Raw genomic sequence first — 14,230 nt, 5'->3', positions numbered from 1 at the left:
CTAGTAAAAATGGCGACACTCTATACGCCCGGATCAATTCGGAGAATAGGTGGAGGGCCAGCCACTGATCAAAGAGCAGCGAAAGTCCAGATCACCAAACGATGACGTGGTAGTGAAAGAAACAAGCGACCAGGGCGACCAAGGCAAAGTCAATGAGGCCAGACCACAGGAATCGAAACTGAAAGTAGAAGACCGGGCATGGGAGCCTCGCCTGGGCCGTTGTTATTCGATTACCATCCGGCTGGCAGAGAAGGCAAGCCCGGGGCAGTACCATGGAGCAGGCCAGAAATGTTCAAAAGTCCTTATCTTCGGTTCCCGGGGACCAAATCGCAATCTGAAAACGGATAAATGATCAGCCAGGTCACGACCACAAAAGCCCGTCGTCTAAATCAGGATAAGATACAGGATGATCGGTGGAGGTGGCGAAGGTCCGGGAGCTCTGAGCTCACGCGACCATCTTGGGCGCGCGCTAAGCTCCTCCTCCAGATGCTAAATTTTGGCTGTAAACACCATTGGAAATATTCAAGGTTGTTTTGTATTTTTTATGGACGGTATTATTAATGAGTGCCATACTATGTGTAATTTGTGTTACAAAAGTGCATGTGTATGACTGTTTAAATGTCTGTAATCTAAGACTATACAATATGAATGATCTGGTTTTAATACAGGAAAAAGAGAATTCTTCATCTGAGAGACACAAGGTTCAGTTACTCCCTGGTACTGCAATTGGGATAGGATTCCTTTAACAGGGGCTTTAGCATCTCATTTAATTGGTGGTTGTTGCACTTGCGGGCTGGAACATATGGGTATTATATGATAAGGAGAGTCCTTTTCCCAGCCGACATGATTGCGGTGTAAAACTGGGGTTTGACTTTATCAGGGACTAGAACAGAAAATGAAGGCAGAGTTGGGGGTCAATCTACCTTCGCTAAAAAGATGTCATAAGGCAAAGTTACATTTTCCTAGAAGTTTCCTTTAATGGTGCTCTGTATATTACCCGCAATTTGTAAATCCAAGTCATTTAACCTATCTGGAGGGGCTTTGCACCTATCTGCCGTTTCAACTGTAACAAAGTTATCAGTTGCTCTCGCTGCCAGAAACTCCTGGAGATTCCGGCGTACTATAGTGACTTCTGCTGCACTGTCGAGGAGAGTCACTGCCCAACTCCTGTTCAGGAGGAAGGTTCTCAAAGTTGTGACTATACCAAAATATGTCACAAACACTCTTTGTCTGAAATTTGGGTTTAAATGGAGGAGATTTTTCCTCCTTCTTTATCTTCACGTTAGACGAGCGGTGTGAGTCTTTTTTCGACTTCACATACTCTTGTTGTCTCTGCTCAGATTGTTCTTCACTCTCAAACGGCTTTACAGATGAGTCCTGCAAGGAGAACATGTATCAGAAATCTAATACCTGTCTGAAGCCTTGCTTTTAGTGCAATCACGAAAATCATAGCACTTCTTAGCGGGCTACGAAGGTGGAGAACCTCCACGAGGTTTGCCTTTCTGTGTTTGTTTAGATTTATCCCATGGATTTTTAAATGCTTGGCTTCCTTGTCAGTACTACGTTTGGTAAAAGGTGGTTTAGTAGGTGTGCATCCCAAATGATCGTTTCCTAAGGATGTATACACATCAGCGATAATTCTAGGTAGCTCAAGTTCACAGTTGACTTGGGTGACCACTGTGAGCCTCTGGCATATAGCCGGATATGCCGCTGCGCCTTTAATGTTAGAATAATTGTGGTCACCACGGTAAAATGACCCATTATTTTCATCCCCTAAGCCAAGGTAGCAGCTGCCCTGTGCTCATTCTGTATTTGTTTTAACACGTCCTGCAAGAATGACGTGGACGTAGTGCCATGACTAATGGTGTTTACAGTGGCAAAGACTGTGGCCCAAGTGTTACAGTCACCTTTTGCAGGAACCATTCTATGGGGTAAGCACATAGTCAATATCCTCGGCTTGTCTTAAGGTCCTGTAAGGGGAAACACAGCTTCAATTTGGTTGATTTGTTTGGGCGATTCAAAACAGAATTTCCTAACGATTAGTGAAAATGTTACCCATAACTGAATGAACAATTGCAGAACTTATGGTTGGCACAGCCAACAAGGTATTCAAAACATATTGTGTCAAGCATCTATATAGTCTAACTAGACCAGTATATATTTGTTGTAGCTGCAGAGCATTAAGATTTGCAATTTCAGGGTGTGTTGTGTATCCAGCTAATGCTGGCTAAGTCGCCCCATCATTATAAAGGGGACCTATGTGTGCTGGTGCAAGTACATGTGGAAAGGCGCCGCGGAACTAAGTATGATGTTGGCAATGTGATAGTGGTATTTCTAGTAACACAAATGCCATGTATTGTGTTGGTGGTGCAACAATTGTATATTCATGAAATGTGTTGATATTAGCATCCACATCTATAAAATTGACAGAAGAATAAAAGACTTAAAAGTAGTAGCTATTGTGGACTGTAACCACGAAAATAAAGTCACCACCTGCATTTGTAAGTACATGGTATGTTACTTGTGCATGGACAGCAGGTCTTCAACTAACCGCAATAGCAATTGGTGCTGGCGCAGCCATAAGTAATGCAGAAATGGAAACTAAGTGTAAACCCAAAAATAAGCTATCCTTTTAAAATTTCAAGCATGAAAACCACAGAATTTGGTGCTTCCTAACACTGTGGGGGGAATTAATCCCCAACACCACGGTCGTCTCTGGTGGGTGGTGTAGGTTCATTATGGGCTGCATAAGCCCTACTCAGGAGACCTGTGTAATAAGTACCAGACCAAACGTTGGTGGCATCATGTTGCAGGGATTGTATGTGGAAACAGAGCTGTGTCTGGGCCCGCAGGACGTCTGAATGTAGGGACCTAGGGCCCAAATACAACAAGCTCGTGGTGCCTTACCTGCCTTCCTAACCTTCCCAGAGTTATAGGTAAATTGCCACCCCATAAGTCAACTCTAGTCCCCAGGAGAATCGTGGAAACAGATAGTCATCTTTTGTTTTCTCACTCATGCAGGTCCATAATAAACAAAAGAAGACACAAGGAAAGTTTACAATATTTATTGAAACTATCATGCTCTATCATGAAGCAACTGTGCTGCAATTAGAAAACATATACAACTGAGCAGAGTCATCAGCATTACAAGTAAACTGTATACAATGAAATGCCCTACCATGGCAAATGATAGATCTGCTGAAGCCTGTCTTCACTACGTGAGCACAGTGATATATCCGTGAACTCTCAGGGATTAGAACCGGCTCCCAGACCTGACATTTGTAGTTAGGTGGTCTGTATCTCAAGTTACGCAGGGCTAGTGCGTCCGTCCCCGGATCTTTCCCCTCTGCAAGAATCCTCTGTTTTCAGAAAGCAAGTATCTGTGTGTATGATAAGAGGTGCTTAACTGGAAAACCCCAGCTCTTCCTCTGTGTTGTCTCTAAATGCCAAGCTATGTTGCTAACTGATCACAGAAAAAACAGGGCACTGTATTGTTTGACCTTGTACGAAATGTTGCACCATATAAATCAGTTAAATACATCTGCATTTTGGACACACGTTGGGAACATGGCACTGTTATCCATTTACGGCAGTGCAGTCCAATAGGGTTTGTGTGTACATATGCTGGTGGATTGTCCAAATACTGCAGCAAAACATTTAGTCAAAAAATATGCGCTGGCATTGCACAGGCAGACAAAAGTGTCTGCAGCCTCGCAAGGAAACCACTGGGCGGTGCTCTACAGGACTCGCCTCCAGTCCTTAATTTGAATCTGCGGTTACAGGTGGGTACCACCCAGCACTCTTTTTTTTTTTTGTTGGACCAGAATTTATTTTTCCATCCTCAGATTTTGATGCAGAAAATGGTAAAAGAAAGAGAAATAGGTAGACAGAAAAACAGTGTCAACAGGATAAAGCAGATATGAAAAAGAACTAGCAAAGTGGGATCAAGGACCCGGGAGGCAGTGCAGGGTGTTATGTACGGGACTGTGGTGAAATCAAGACTGTGCACCTCCCCGGGTCCATATCATGATGTCGTTTTTGCCACAGTGCCGGCACAGAATGTGTCTTTTGGGCTTCTTTTTGGTGTCTTCAGCACATGCATTAACTCAAAAAATCTCCACGTTAATGCATGTTTTGCTAACAGCAGAGCTAAAAAATGCTGGGCTGCAATTGCCTTTTTGTATTGCTGAGCTCAGCTGTTAGCAAAATATGCGTTAAAAAAAATATATGCGATGAAGATAACAAAAAGAAGCACACTGACCCCTTCTGTATTGGTTGAGCGCAGAAAAAGGCATCATGATGCGACCCAGCCTTGCACTAGATACCTCAGTGGGCAGATTACTACCAACAAAGCACCAGACTTTCAAGATCCACTTAAATCCATTGACAATGGTTTCATTAAGAAGATTCTTAAACAAATAAAGGCACAGTAGTGCCGCCCAATTGTCTTCGTGTCTTTTTAATGGGCTCCACACTCTTTAATCCTCATGCAGTCTTACCCAGATGAATTTACGTCTGTGGTTGGCCTAAAAAAACATGTATAAGATACATACAGATAAGGACAACCCAGTAACCCCTTCTGAGCTTGGGTACAAACTATTGCAAAGTAAACAGAACCAAGGGGATCATTTAACAAACCGTTTGTAGTTACTTGTATGAACAAAATATTCATGAATAAATGATGTTAACCACGTGTCTTTTGAAACATTTCTCTTACATTGGACGTGTATGTGTTTTACGCTAGAATAGGTCCCCCCTTGCTCGTAAAAACATTCTCAAATATCTTGGATTTCTCTGTCCTTTGTTTTGAATGAAATATTCTTCATATGTACGCCTTTTTTAAATAGTTATTTACTCTTTGATGATGCATTCTGCAAACTTATTTTTTTGATTGATTTGGTTTTGTGATTGATACCATTCATGTTTTTACTAAAAATAAATACAAGTAACCCAACTCTAGAGTTTTGGTTGAATGATTCACTCAAAATATTTATGGTAATTTTGAGAGTCACTGGGAGTGTTGTGTGTCAACTGCTTTTGCAAACTAACCTAAAGTTCTTGCATTGAAGTCATCCTGTTTTAAAACTTGCATACCTTCACAATGTCTTGGATACTACTACTGCTGCATCACACGCTGGACGTTTGACTTACTTACTTCCAATTTATCTAGGTCGAAGGTTCGCCTTGGTCAAGGACGCCCAGCCTAAGGAAGCTTCATTGCGATGACTGGATAGGGGCAGTGTCCTCAGGCTAAACATGTACTGTAACTCATAACGTCATAGAAACGCTGCTCCTAAAGCTTTCAGATTGCCTATTTACATATTTATTTATGCATTTTAACCTAAAGCCATGGAGTACATCCTGTTCAGGAGAACTTGATGAATGAGATTTTTTAAATATTTATTTTACTTGTAAATATATGAATTGTTACATTTAATCTTACCTCTATTTTAGTAGATGTGTTGCGCTCAAATTAGAAAACATTATTTAATTGAAATAAAAAGTGTAGATTGCAAAGGTATCAGTACACGGAATCCCCAAAGCATTCCGTTTCTACTCAGCAAATGTTTGCAGCAGACTTATTTAGATTACATTATCATGAATACCTGATTTGTGTAGAATTCTTTTTTTCAGTATCAGGCAAGCAGAATTGCACTGCAATTGCTTTTGCATGAAGATTTACATTTCAGCAACATTATTGCATGAAAGACTTAAATCTGTCGCCGTTTTGCACCTCTCCCTTTACTATACACACTGGAATCCACTTGCTTCTGCATTTGATTTGCAATTGTGGGAATTGTTGAGAGATGCGTTCAGTGCCATTTGGACCACGGACAAGTACTTCTCAAGAGTACGGTGTTTTGAGGTTACCCTTTAACAGCCGGTTCCTCGTATATGAAGAATGAAAAACTAAAATTGTTCACCTGCACATCCTCCTGTCCTACCTGCTTTGCCTTTCAGTTCATATACTTCTAGGTTTGTCACGAAAAGGGAGAAATGGATATTGAAGACATTTGACAGAATGTTCACATCAGTTTAACTGAAAGGAAGCTGTATAATATTACATCTGGTTTTAAATATCCGAATCATGTTTGGAAATTGACTACTGAGAAAGTTTATTACTTTTTTTAATTACTAAGTAACTCGAATCAGTATTTTTCCATATCACCATTGTTTTGCTGTCTGGCCAGAGGCGATGTGATTCTCAGAAAGGACAATATTGAATGCTGTGATGTCGTTTGGCGAAGAAATTAATTAGTCATTAACGTGTAGTTTCCTTTGGATTTCAAGTAATGTCATGACACTTTAGTATCCATCTGCAGTTGCTCACATCTCAGTGTACTTGATCGTGCCCTGTGGCACTTATTTGATCAGCTCTTTCCACCAAGTAGTTTGGAAGCTAATAGTTCTCCAGCTCTATCTAGCCTGAGACTAACGGTCATGGAACCCAGAATAGTACATCATTCATTGGGCTTTAGATGAACTCGCATCCTTAGTGTGTAATCAACCTGAACCAATCTTAGAGCCCCTTGTTCACACATACACTGAATAAAAAGCTCTCTCTCAGTCTCGTTTACTTTCTCTTTCTCTCTTGCATGCATCCTCACTCTTTCATATTCTTTCCTTCTAGTGTCTGCAACACAACAAATCAGCATACAGATGTGTTGTATTACAGGCCCTTCATTGTCAGACACACTGTACGTGTGTGTGAGAGACTCTTGTCTTGTTGGGGGGGGAAAAAGGAATACCAGCAGTGACTGGAGCAAACTGGCTTTAGTAGGGCAGACGTTATAGTGAATGTTTACCGGTGAGTAATGGAAATATACTTGAGCCGAGGTGGTCAGGGGCCACAGTGTGAATGTTAACATGCAATACCTCACTTACTGAGGGAAAGTGGGTGTGGTTGTGCTTACATGTTCATATATGTCTGTGTGTTTGGATGTGTGCATGCACACTTGCCTATATGCCTGGGGCTGTAGTCATCCTTAGCGACTTTACCTGACATATGTGACCACCGGTAGCCTCCCCAGAATAGTATATGTTATCTTCTATCAATTTATAGAGTGCTTCAGAGGGGAGGTTGTTCTATAATTTTGAAGCGAGAAACCGGAAGAAACGCCCCTTGTCTTATTCAATCTGAGATACGTGTGCCAACCTTAAGAGTAGAAGATCGTAAAGTTCTGGGTGAGCAGTGTGGTTGAATATGGTGCCGCAAATAGCAGGGATCAGCCTTGGCCAAAGACCTATAGGTGATTGACAGGGTTATGAAATGGATGTGTTTCTCAGTCGGTAATCAGTGCAAGTCTCAAAACTGGGATGCCACAGATAAGTGCTTAAGGATGTGAAGTAGGATTCGTAGAGCCGCATTCTGGATTATTTGCAGTCTCTTCAGTGAGACCTTTGCCAATCCAAAGTATAACACATTGCCATAGTCTAGGCGTGATGTTATTAATGCCTGGACTATGGTCTTTTAGGCACTTGGTGGGAGATCGATAGAAAGTTTCTCCGGTATCCGAGGAGACCAAACCAGTGCACAGACACTGTGCTTATCTACTGATTGAAGGTTAACTTGCTATTCAGCCAAATGCCCAGATTTTTAACTGCTTTTTTATGGGCAGGAGAGGTACCCATATCGCCCAGCCACCACTGAGACACCGAGAGGTGGGGTTGCTTCCTACCACCGGTATGTCGGTCCTACTCCCATTTCAGGTAGCTAGAAAGATTAAAGGTAATCTACTCTGACATAATAGTATCTACCCCTGGCATAATTGTATCTGTCCATTACATAATGCTGACAGTATTTAGCATGTTTTGGTAAGCCAGGACTACCACTCCCAAAGTGGTGGTCTTTCTTACTAAATTATGAGTATCCCAGACAAAGACTGGCAGGCCCCAGTATTAGATACTTCTGTCAATATAGTTTGGGCAAATAATGCATAGATTTTTATTACACACAAGTTTAAAATATCCCATATTTTACCATTACGTTTACAAAAGCAATATACTGTTATATCCATCAAACTGTTATGGGCACAAGGATATATAAAGTTTATAGGTTTTAGGTTTTTGCAAAACATGCCAACACCGGAGTTGCAGCTTATGATTTTTTAATGTGTACCAACCATGCAGCAATTCATGTGGGAACATATAATGAATGAAAAATGGAAAGTGCAATGGCCTTTGCTCAGAAAATCCAAGATTATCCAAGATTAAACAGTTAGAATTACAAGTCTCCCAAAACAGTTGTTTGTTTCAATGTAATGTTTGAAAGCTGCATAATGTAGGAATTGTTTAGAAGATTGAGCCTTGTTAAACTGGGATACCTGGGATTTTAGTCGATGGAATGTTTGTTGCCTCTGGCGAGAGCAGTGAGTATGTGTAAATTGCATATGTCCTTAAACAAAGCACCTTTTTTTAGCGTGACAGCCATTGAGAAATGGAAAGTAGAGACAGGTACCACCTACAGTGTCTTGGTCAACCAAGTAAAGTTCTCAAGCACCTTTCCCATTTAATGTATTACTTCATATGCTGTGCTTGGAAGAGCAACTCACAACTATTACACAATGCTGAAGTGTGACCAGTCTCAAAAGAGCCTGGGCAGTTTTAGAGTGTTAAAATAATGATTGAGAAATGAACAAATGGATGGTTTATGTGGTATGTTCTATACATGTTTCTTTAGAAGGGAACCATTGAGTTGTATATAGCTATAGGAAAAGTGGTACATTAAGGTCAGGCTTTTACTTACTGACTTAAGCAGTTCATTTAATTGCCTTTTATTTGTAAGATCATGAGACTGCAATAACTTGACGTTTTACTAAGACAGTATTACAAACATGCTGCATTGCACTTTTATCCTGCATTAATCTTGACATCGTCGTCATAGAATAAAACAATGAACATGAACATCTGTTTTCATCTCTTTATTTCATTTGATAACTTGTGAAATTTAATAAGCAGATGTAAAAAGATTCTATATGATGAACATGAGTGTCTAAATTCTAAAGTTCCTAGAAATATGTGCCAGGAAGTGACAGATTGGGTTTTCTTATAGCGCACAACAGTGTATGTAACAAGTGCATGGCAATTCTCCTATTGCAATGACTAGAGAATATAGATTTTATTAGAGACACACAGGCTAACCTTATGCGCTAACTCTCTGTGATGCCACTATGCAACACTGCAATCCCTGAGGCTTTTTCTCTGCCAGTGTGGATTCTGTTTTGTGATGTTTGGCCCTTTTGCACTTAGACCTACATAACTTGTTTCCTACAAAAGGAATCCAAACCAAATGTGCTTTTTTCCTTCTTTTCTGTCAAGCATCTTGGGGAAACTAAAGGTTTTCTGTGTTTGTGAATTTCCACAGAGGAAACAGAAAATAGTCAAAATATTTCTAATTTTTGGTGGGATTTTGGGGCGGGGGGATTTGTTGGGGAAAAGTGCTGTGAAAGAAAGCGTATGTTTTGTTTTTCTAAAAATTAATTATTCAAAGGTTTGCTGGGCTAGGATCACCATCTTCAGCTTTCGGGAACAAGCAGAGTTGTATCAAAAACAATGCTTGCCACTGGTTTTGCATTTTTCAAAAAGGTAGTCCATTTTTTCTGTTTTCACCTGCTTGCAGTTTATGATGGGAATAGGTGTGAAACCTCTGGGTGATCCCTGAAAACTATATATTTCTAAAAATTAGACACACTTTTGAATTCGGTAAAGGATTATTTTTGAACAGGGCTCCAAAAATCCATCATCCCCTCGCTATGGTGAGCCATATTTATTCAGGACAAGCTATTTTTAGGACCTACTTGCTATTTGAGTAGGAACGTAAACTGACTTTTGACCTCTGTCTCTGGAATCGGAGCAAATGTGCCAAAATAACAAGATTTAAAGGCATTTTTTATTGCTAACAAGTTGATTGAGCAATAAAGATGCCTTTAAATCTTGTTACAATTGCTCCCTTTCTGAGACAGGTCAAGTACATTACAGTTAGGGTAAGTAGATTTTTCAAGTTATTAGACCTGCAGGCCTAGTAACATTTTTATGATTTTTGGAGCCCTGGTGTATATAGATCCCTGAACGCAATCCCAAATAAACTAATTATTGAAATGAAAAAATAATGAAAATAAGCATTAAAAATAGCAACTGGTGACCACGTTTTCATCTGTAACTTTATTGTCACAATGGCAGACTTACAAAAGCATGTACAGTTATGTCCATCAGACCCTTCTGGTCATAAATTTACATATGGTTTGTAAGTTTTTGCAAAATCATGCAATACCCAGAGCCAACAACTCGGCTGCAGCTTACAATGAGTTTTCATTGTGTGCCAACCATGCAGCAATTCTTATTGTAAAATATAATTAATAACAATTGGTATGAAGGAAACCTATGTATTTCTGAAATGTGCACTGGATACTGAGTTTATGAACAGTATTTATATGTACCCATCTACATTTGGGATTACCCTTACTATTGTGATTCGGAGGCCATTTTGCACAATGTAATCTTTCTTGCACAGTGACTTACATTTGGACGCCCAAAAATGCAGAGAAATCACACCTATCATACACAAGACATGGACAGACACAGCAGGCCACTTTGCGGGGGTGGAGGCCCAGTGGGATGGGAAGGATATCAATCTACTCTCGGTTTACCTGCCGCCTGCTCTTGGCAAGGCGGCGTTAGAGGACCAAGCAATACTTTGACGGGACTTCGGGAGGGTGTGCTGCTCATGGGAGAAGATTACAATATGACCTTAGATGACACTGTTTACCGTCACCCACCTAAGCCCCAAGACAAGGCTAACACCCTATTGCCCGACTTAGTACGAGCGCTGGGTCTCGCAGACATAGGTCAAATACTTCATCCCACCGACAAACTGTTTACCTTCTTCTCCAATGCCCACCGTAGTCTGTCGCGTATTGACTGCTTCCTTACACATCTGTCCTCGGTAGGTAACTTTGCCCAATATAGAGTCCTGCCTAGAGGGATCTCAGATCACTCTTCGGTTTGGATGGAATATACGCAGTGGGAACGTCCACCACCTGCCGCAATCGCGATTAACCTATGGCTCTTACACATCCCCGACATCAGAGACAAACTCCGTACGCAAACAGGGAAATATTTTACGGAAAATGTGGGTTCTGTTGATTCTGCGCTAACAGTCTGGGAGACCTTCAAAGTGGTAATCAAGGGCTTAGCCCGGTCATTAAAGACGGGCTACATCGCCAAAAAACAAGAACTTCCGACTAAAGTGGAAACTGAACTCCTTGAGCTGGAGCTGGAACATTTGCAGGATCCCTCCCCCGACACCAGTCATAGGCTTCTCCTGAAACAAGATGAGTTTCGGATCAAAACTAGGGAGCAGGCAGTGGCCAGACAACGTGCGACGCAATATAGACTATACGAGCTTGGGGACAGGTCAGGCAGGACACTGGTGTGGCTGGAGAGGTGGGAGCAAGGCTCCAGATGGGTACATAGGCTGGGGATACGGTAACACACCCAAAAGAAATAGCGGAACAATTTGAAAAAAGAGGGTATATTCCCCTTCTACGAGCTATACAGCTGACGACTCCCGTCAGCTCCTCACAGACAGCAATGTTCCATGCCTCTCGGAAACGGATAGGGACGTTATGGAGGCAGACCTATCAACAGAAGAAATGAGCAAAGCTCTGGCACAAATTAAATCGGGGAAGGCGATGGGGCCTAATGGAGTCCCAGTGGAGTTTCTGAAGGCTACAGCCTCTTTGACGATACCACATCTGAAAGCCATGTATGGAGAGAGCTTGGAAGAGGGTCAGTTACCCCTAGATCAGCGCCTAGCCACTATTGTAGTTATCTATAAACAAGGTAAACCAGAAGACAATTGCAGCTCCTACAGGCCGATCTCACTAATAAATGTGGAGACGAAGATCTTAACGAAAGTCTTGGTCAACAGGTTGGCGACAGTTATTACCTCATTGGTCCGTCCAGACCAGTCTGGCTTTATGCTAGGGCGAAACACGGCCCTCAATTTACTTTGTGTACACAACGTCATGGCTAGAAGACCATACATAGAAGAAGGCGCGTCGATACTGTCCCTTGGCGTCTCCATGGCGTTCAACTCCATAGAATGGCCATACCTAATCGAGGTGCTGCAAAGGGCAGGGCTAGGCCCCAAATATGTGGCCTGGGTGAGACTTCTATATACTGGGGTATTGGGACAGGTGAGGGTTAACAGCTTTACCTCCCGGACGTTCGAACTCCGCAGGGGCACGAGGCAGGGATGCCCACTGTCCCCGCTGATCTTTGCCCTCGTCCTGGAGCCACTCGGGCCTGGATACGAAGGGATGTGATGGTACGTGGCATGCGCTGGGCGATTGATGTAGAAGACCGCATATCGCTCTACGCAGATGATATCCTACTTTATTTGGCGTCCCCATATACATCGATTAGTGTTGTGTTAGACATATTCACAAACTTTGGTAAATATTCAGGTTATGCAATTAACTGGCACTAATCAGTCTTGTTCATGCTGAAAGGGGAGGTGCCGCGTCTCCCGTCACAGTGTGTGATAACGATAGCAGCTGACGGATTTCGATACTTGGGGATCTTTGTTGCCTCGGACCCAGCCTGTTTTTACAATAAAATTTGACCCCGCCTCTGGCCAGACTGCGTGCAGATGTAAAGCATTGGAGGACCCTGACCTTAACACTGGTGGGGAGGGCGGCGCTCTTCAAGATGCTGGCCCTTCCTCGCTTTCTATGCGTTCTGCATAACTGTCCGTACAAAGTCCCAGATTCGTACTTTAGAGCTGTTGAGGGTGAAATTAATATGTTACTATGGGACGGAAAGGCCCCTAGAATTGCTAGGCAGAAACTGTCAAAAAGTTGGTGCGATGGGGGCTTAGCCCTCCCAGACCTGCAACTATACTATTGGGCGGCACAGCAGGTGACTGTTAATCATTGGATGGATCACCCTCCAGACGACCCAGCGTATGCGCTCGATAGATACCAGACTGACGGCTCAGGTTATCTGGGGGCTCTATACACCAATGATAGGAAAAACCGGGGGAAGTTCTTCGGACCGACCAAACATACACTGGACATTTGGCGTATAGTCACATCTAGACTAGGCTGGACAGGCATTCTTTTGCTGGCCACACCATTGTGGTTCGCTCAGAAACTAGGAAGACTAGGGTATCAGCCCAGATGTGACAAATGGGACCTTATCGGTTTATCCACAGTGGTAGATCTGGTCAAAAAGGGGGCAATATTGGCCTTTGGTGAGCTCCAGGAAAAATATCAGTTGGCACAGGGAGAAATATACAGATACTTACAAATCAGACACTCGCTACAGGCAGATTTTCCTTTTCTCGCAGACATACCGGAGTCGTCACCTCTGGAAGATCGCCTGCTCGATGGTCCTCTCAGATCAAAGGCGATATCTTTAACCTATAAGAAACTGAGTAACAATCTTCCGGATACCTTCTCGAAACTCAGGGAGCGCTGGCAAAATGATATGTGAAAACACAACACTGGGTGTGGGCTTCCCAAAGTAAGGCCAAGCCTCTCAAATACAACTAACCAACCGAAAAGCCAGTACTGTAATCTCTATTTATGTGAAATTGCCTGCGCGCAAAGAATTAAACTAAGTGCGGGACAGTGCCACAGTTCACAGCTTAAATCAATTTTATTTTTGCAATCAAATTATGAAGGGAATCAATTAGTTCAAAGTTTGCCAAAAGTTCAACAAAATTCGGCACACAAACAATACAGAGACAATTGTTCATAAAAATGACATTTTCATAAAACAAAACTGAATGACACAACACTAAGTGGAAAAAGTTCATAAAAAACCTACCATTCCAAGTTGATCAACATTTAACATTCATACTCTCATGCACAGCACACACACACAACTATATATACAATTACAATGTCAAAAATTAGTTTTTTGGAAACAAATGAATGAGAAATCAAGAGAACACCATAGACAACCGTTTTGGAAAAACAGATCAAATTGTTTTTAAATTTTGGCAGAAATTAGTTGGAGTTTAATAGTCTTATGGTGTAGTAGAACGGTCTACGCGTTTCGAACCCTTTTTGAGTTCAAGGGGTTCTCATCAGGACCTCATGGCTGAAAAGAGAGAAAATGAGGGCTGGGTCAGAGTTAAAAAGGGAATCTGTTTGGTGGTTCTAGCCGCCTAAGTGCGCCTTCGCTTCCTACCTTGTGTGAGAACTCATACTTTGAGTTGAAC

General features: G+C 42.1%; 1 protein-coding gene across 2 annotated transcripts in view; it reads left to right on the top strand.

The window, feature by feature from the left end:
• The window catches only part of SANBR (SANT and BTB domain regulator of CSR), a 330,259-nt gene extending 321,355 nt beyond the window's left edge, over positions 1–8,904 (top strand). For both annotated transcript variants that reach the window (XM_078649295.1, XM_078649294.1), the window contains exon 21: positions 5,171–8,904. In XM_078649295.1, coding sequence (XP_078505421.1) covers positions 5,171–5,207 — 37 coding nt within the window. In that variant the 3' untranslated portion in view covers positions 5,208–8,904. The remainder of the gene's footprint in view (positions 1–5,170) is intronic.
• Positions 8,905–14,230: the final 5,326 nt, after the last annotated feature.

This window comes from Lissotriton helveticus, chromosome 6, assembly GCF_964261635.1.
Source record: "Lissotriton helveticus chromosome 6, aLisHel1.1, whole genome shotgun sequence".
Lineage (NCBI taxonomy): Eukaryota > Metazoa > Chordata > Amphibia > Caudata > Salamandridae > Lissotriton > Lissotriton helveticus.
Note: the sequence above shows the minus strand (reverse complement) of the source record. Positions and strands in the feature narration are given on the sequence as shown.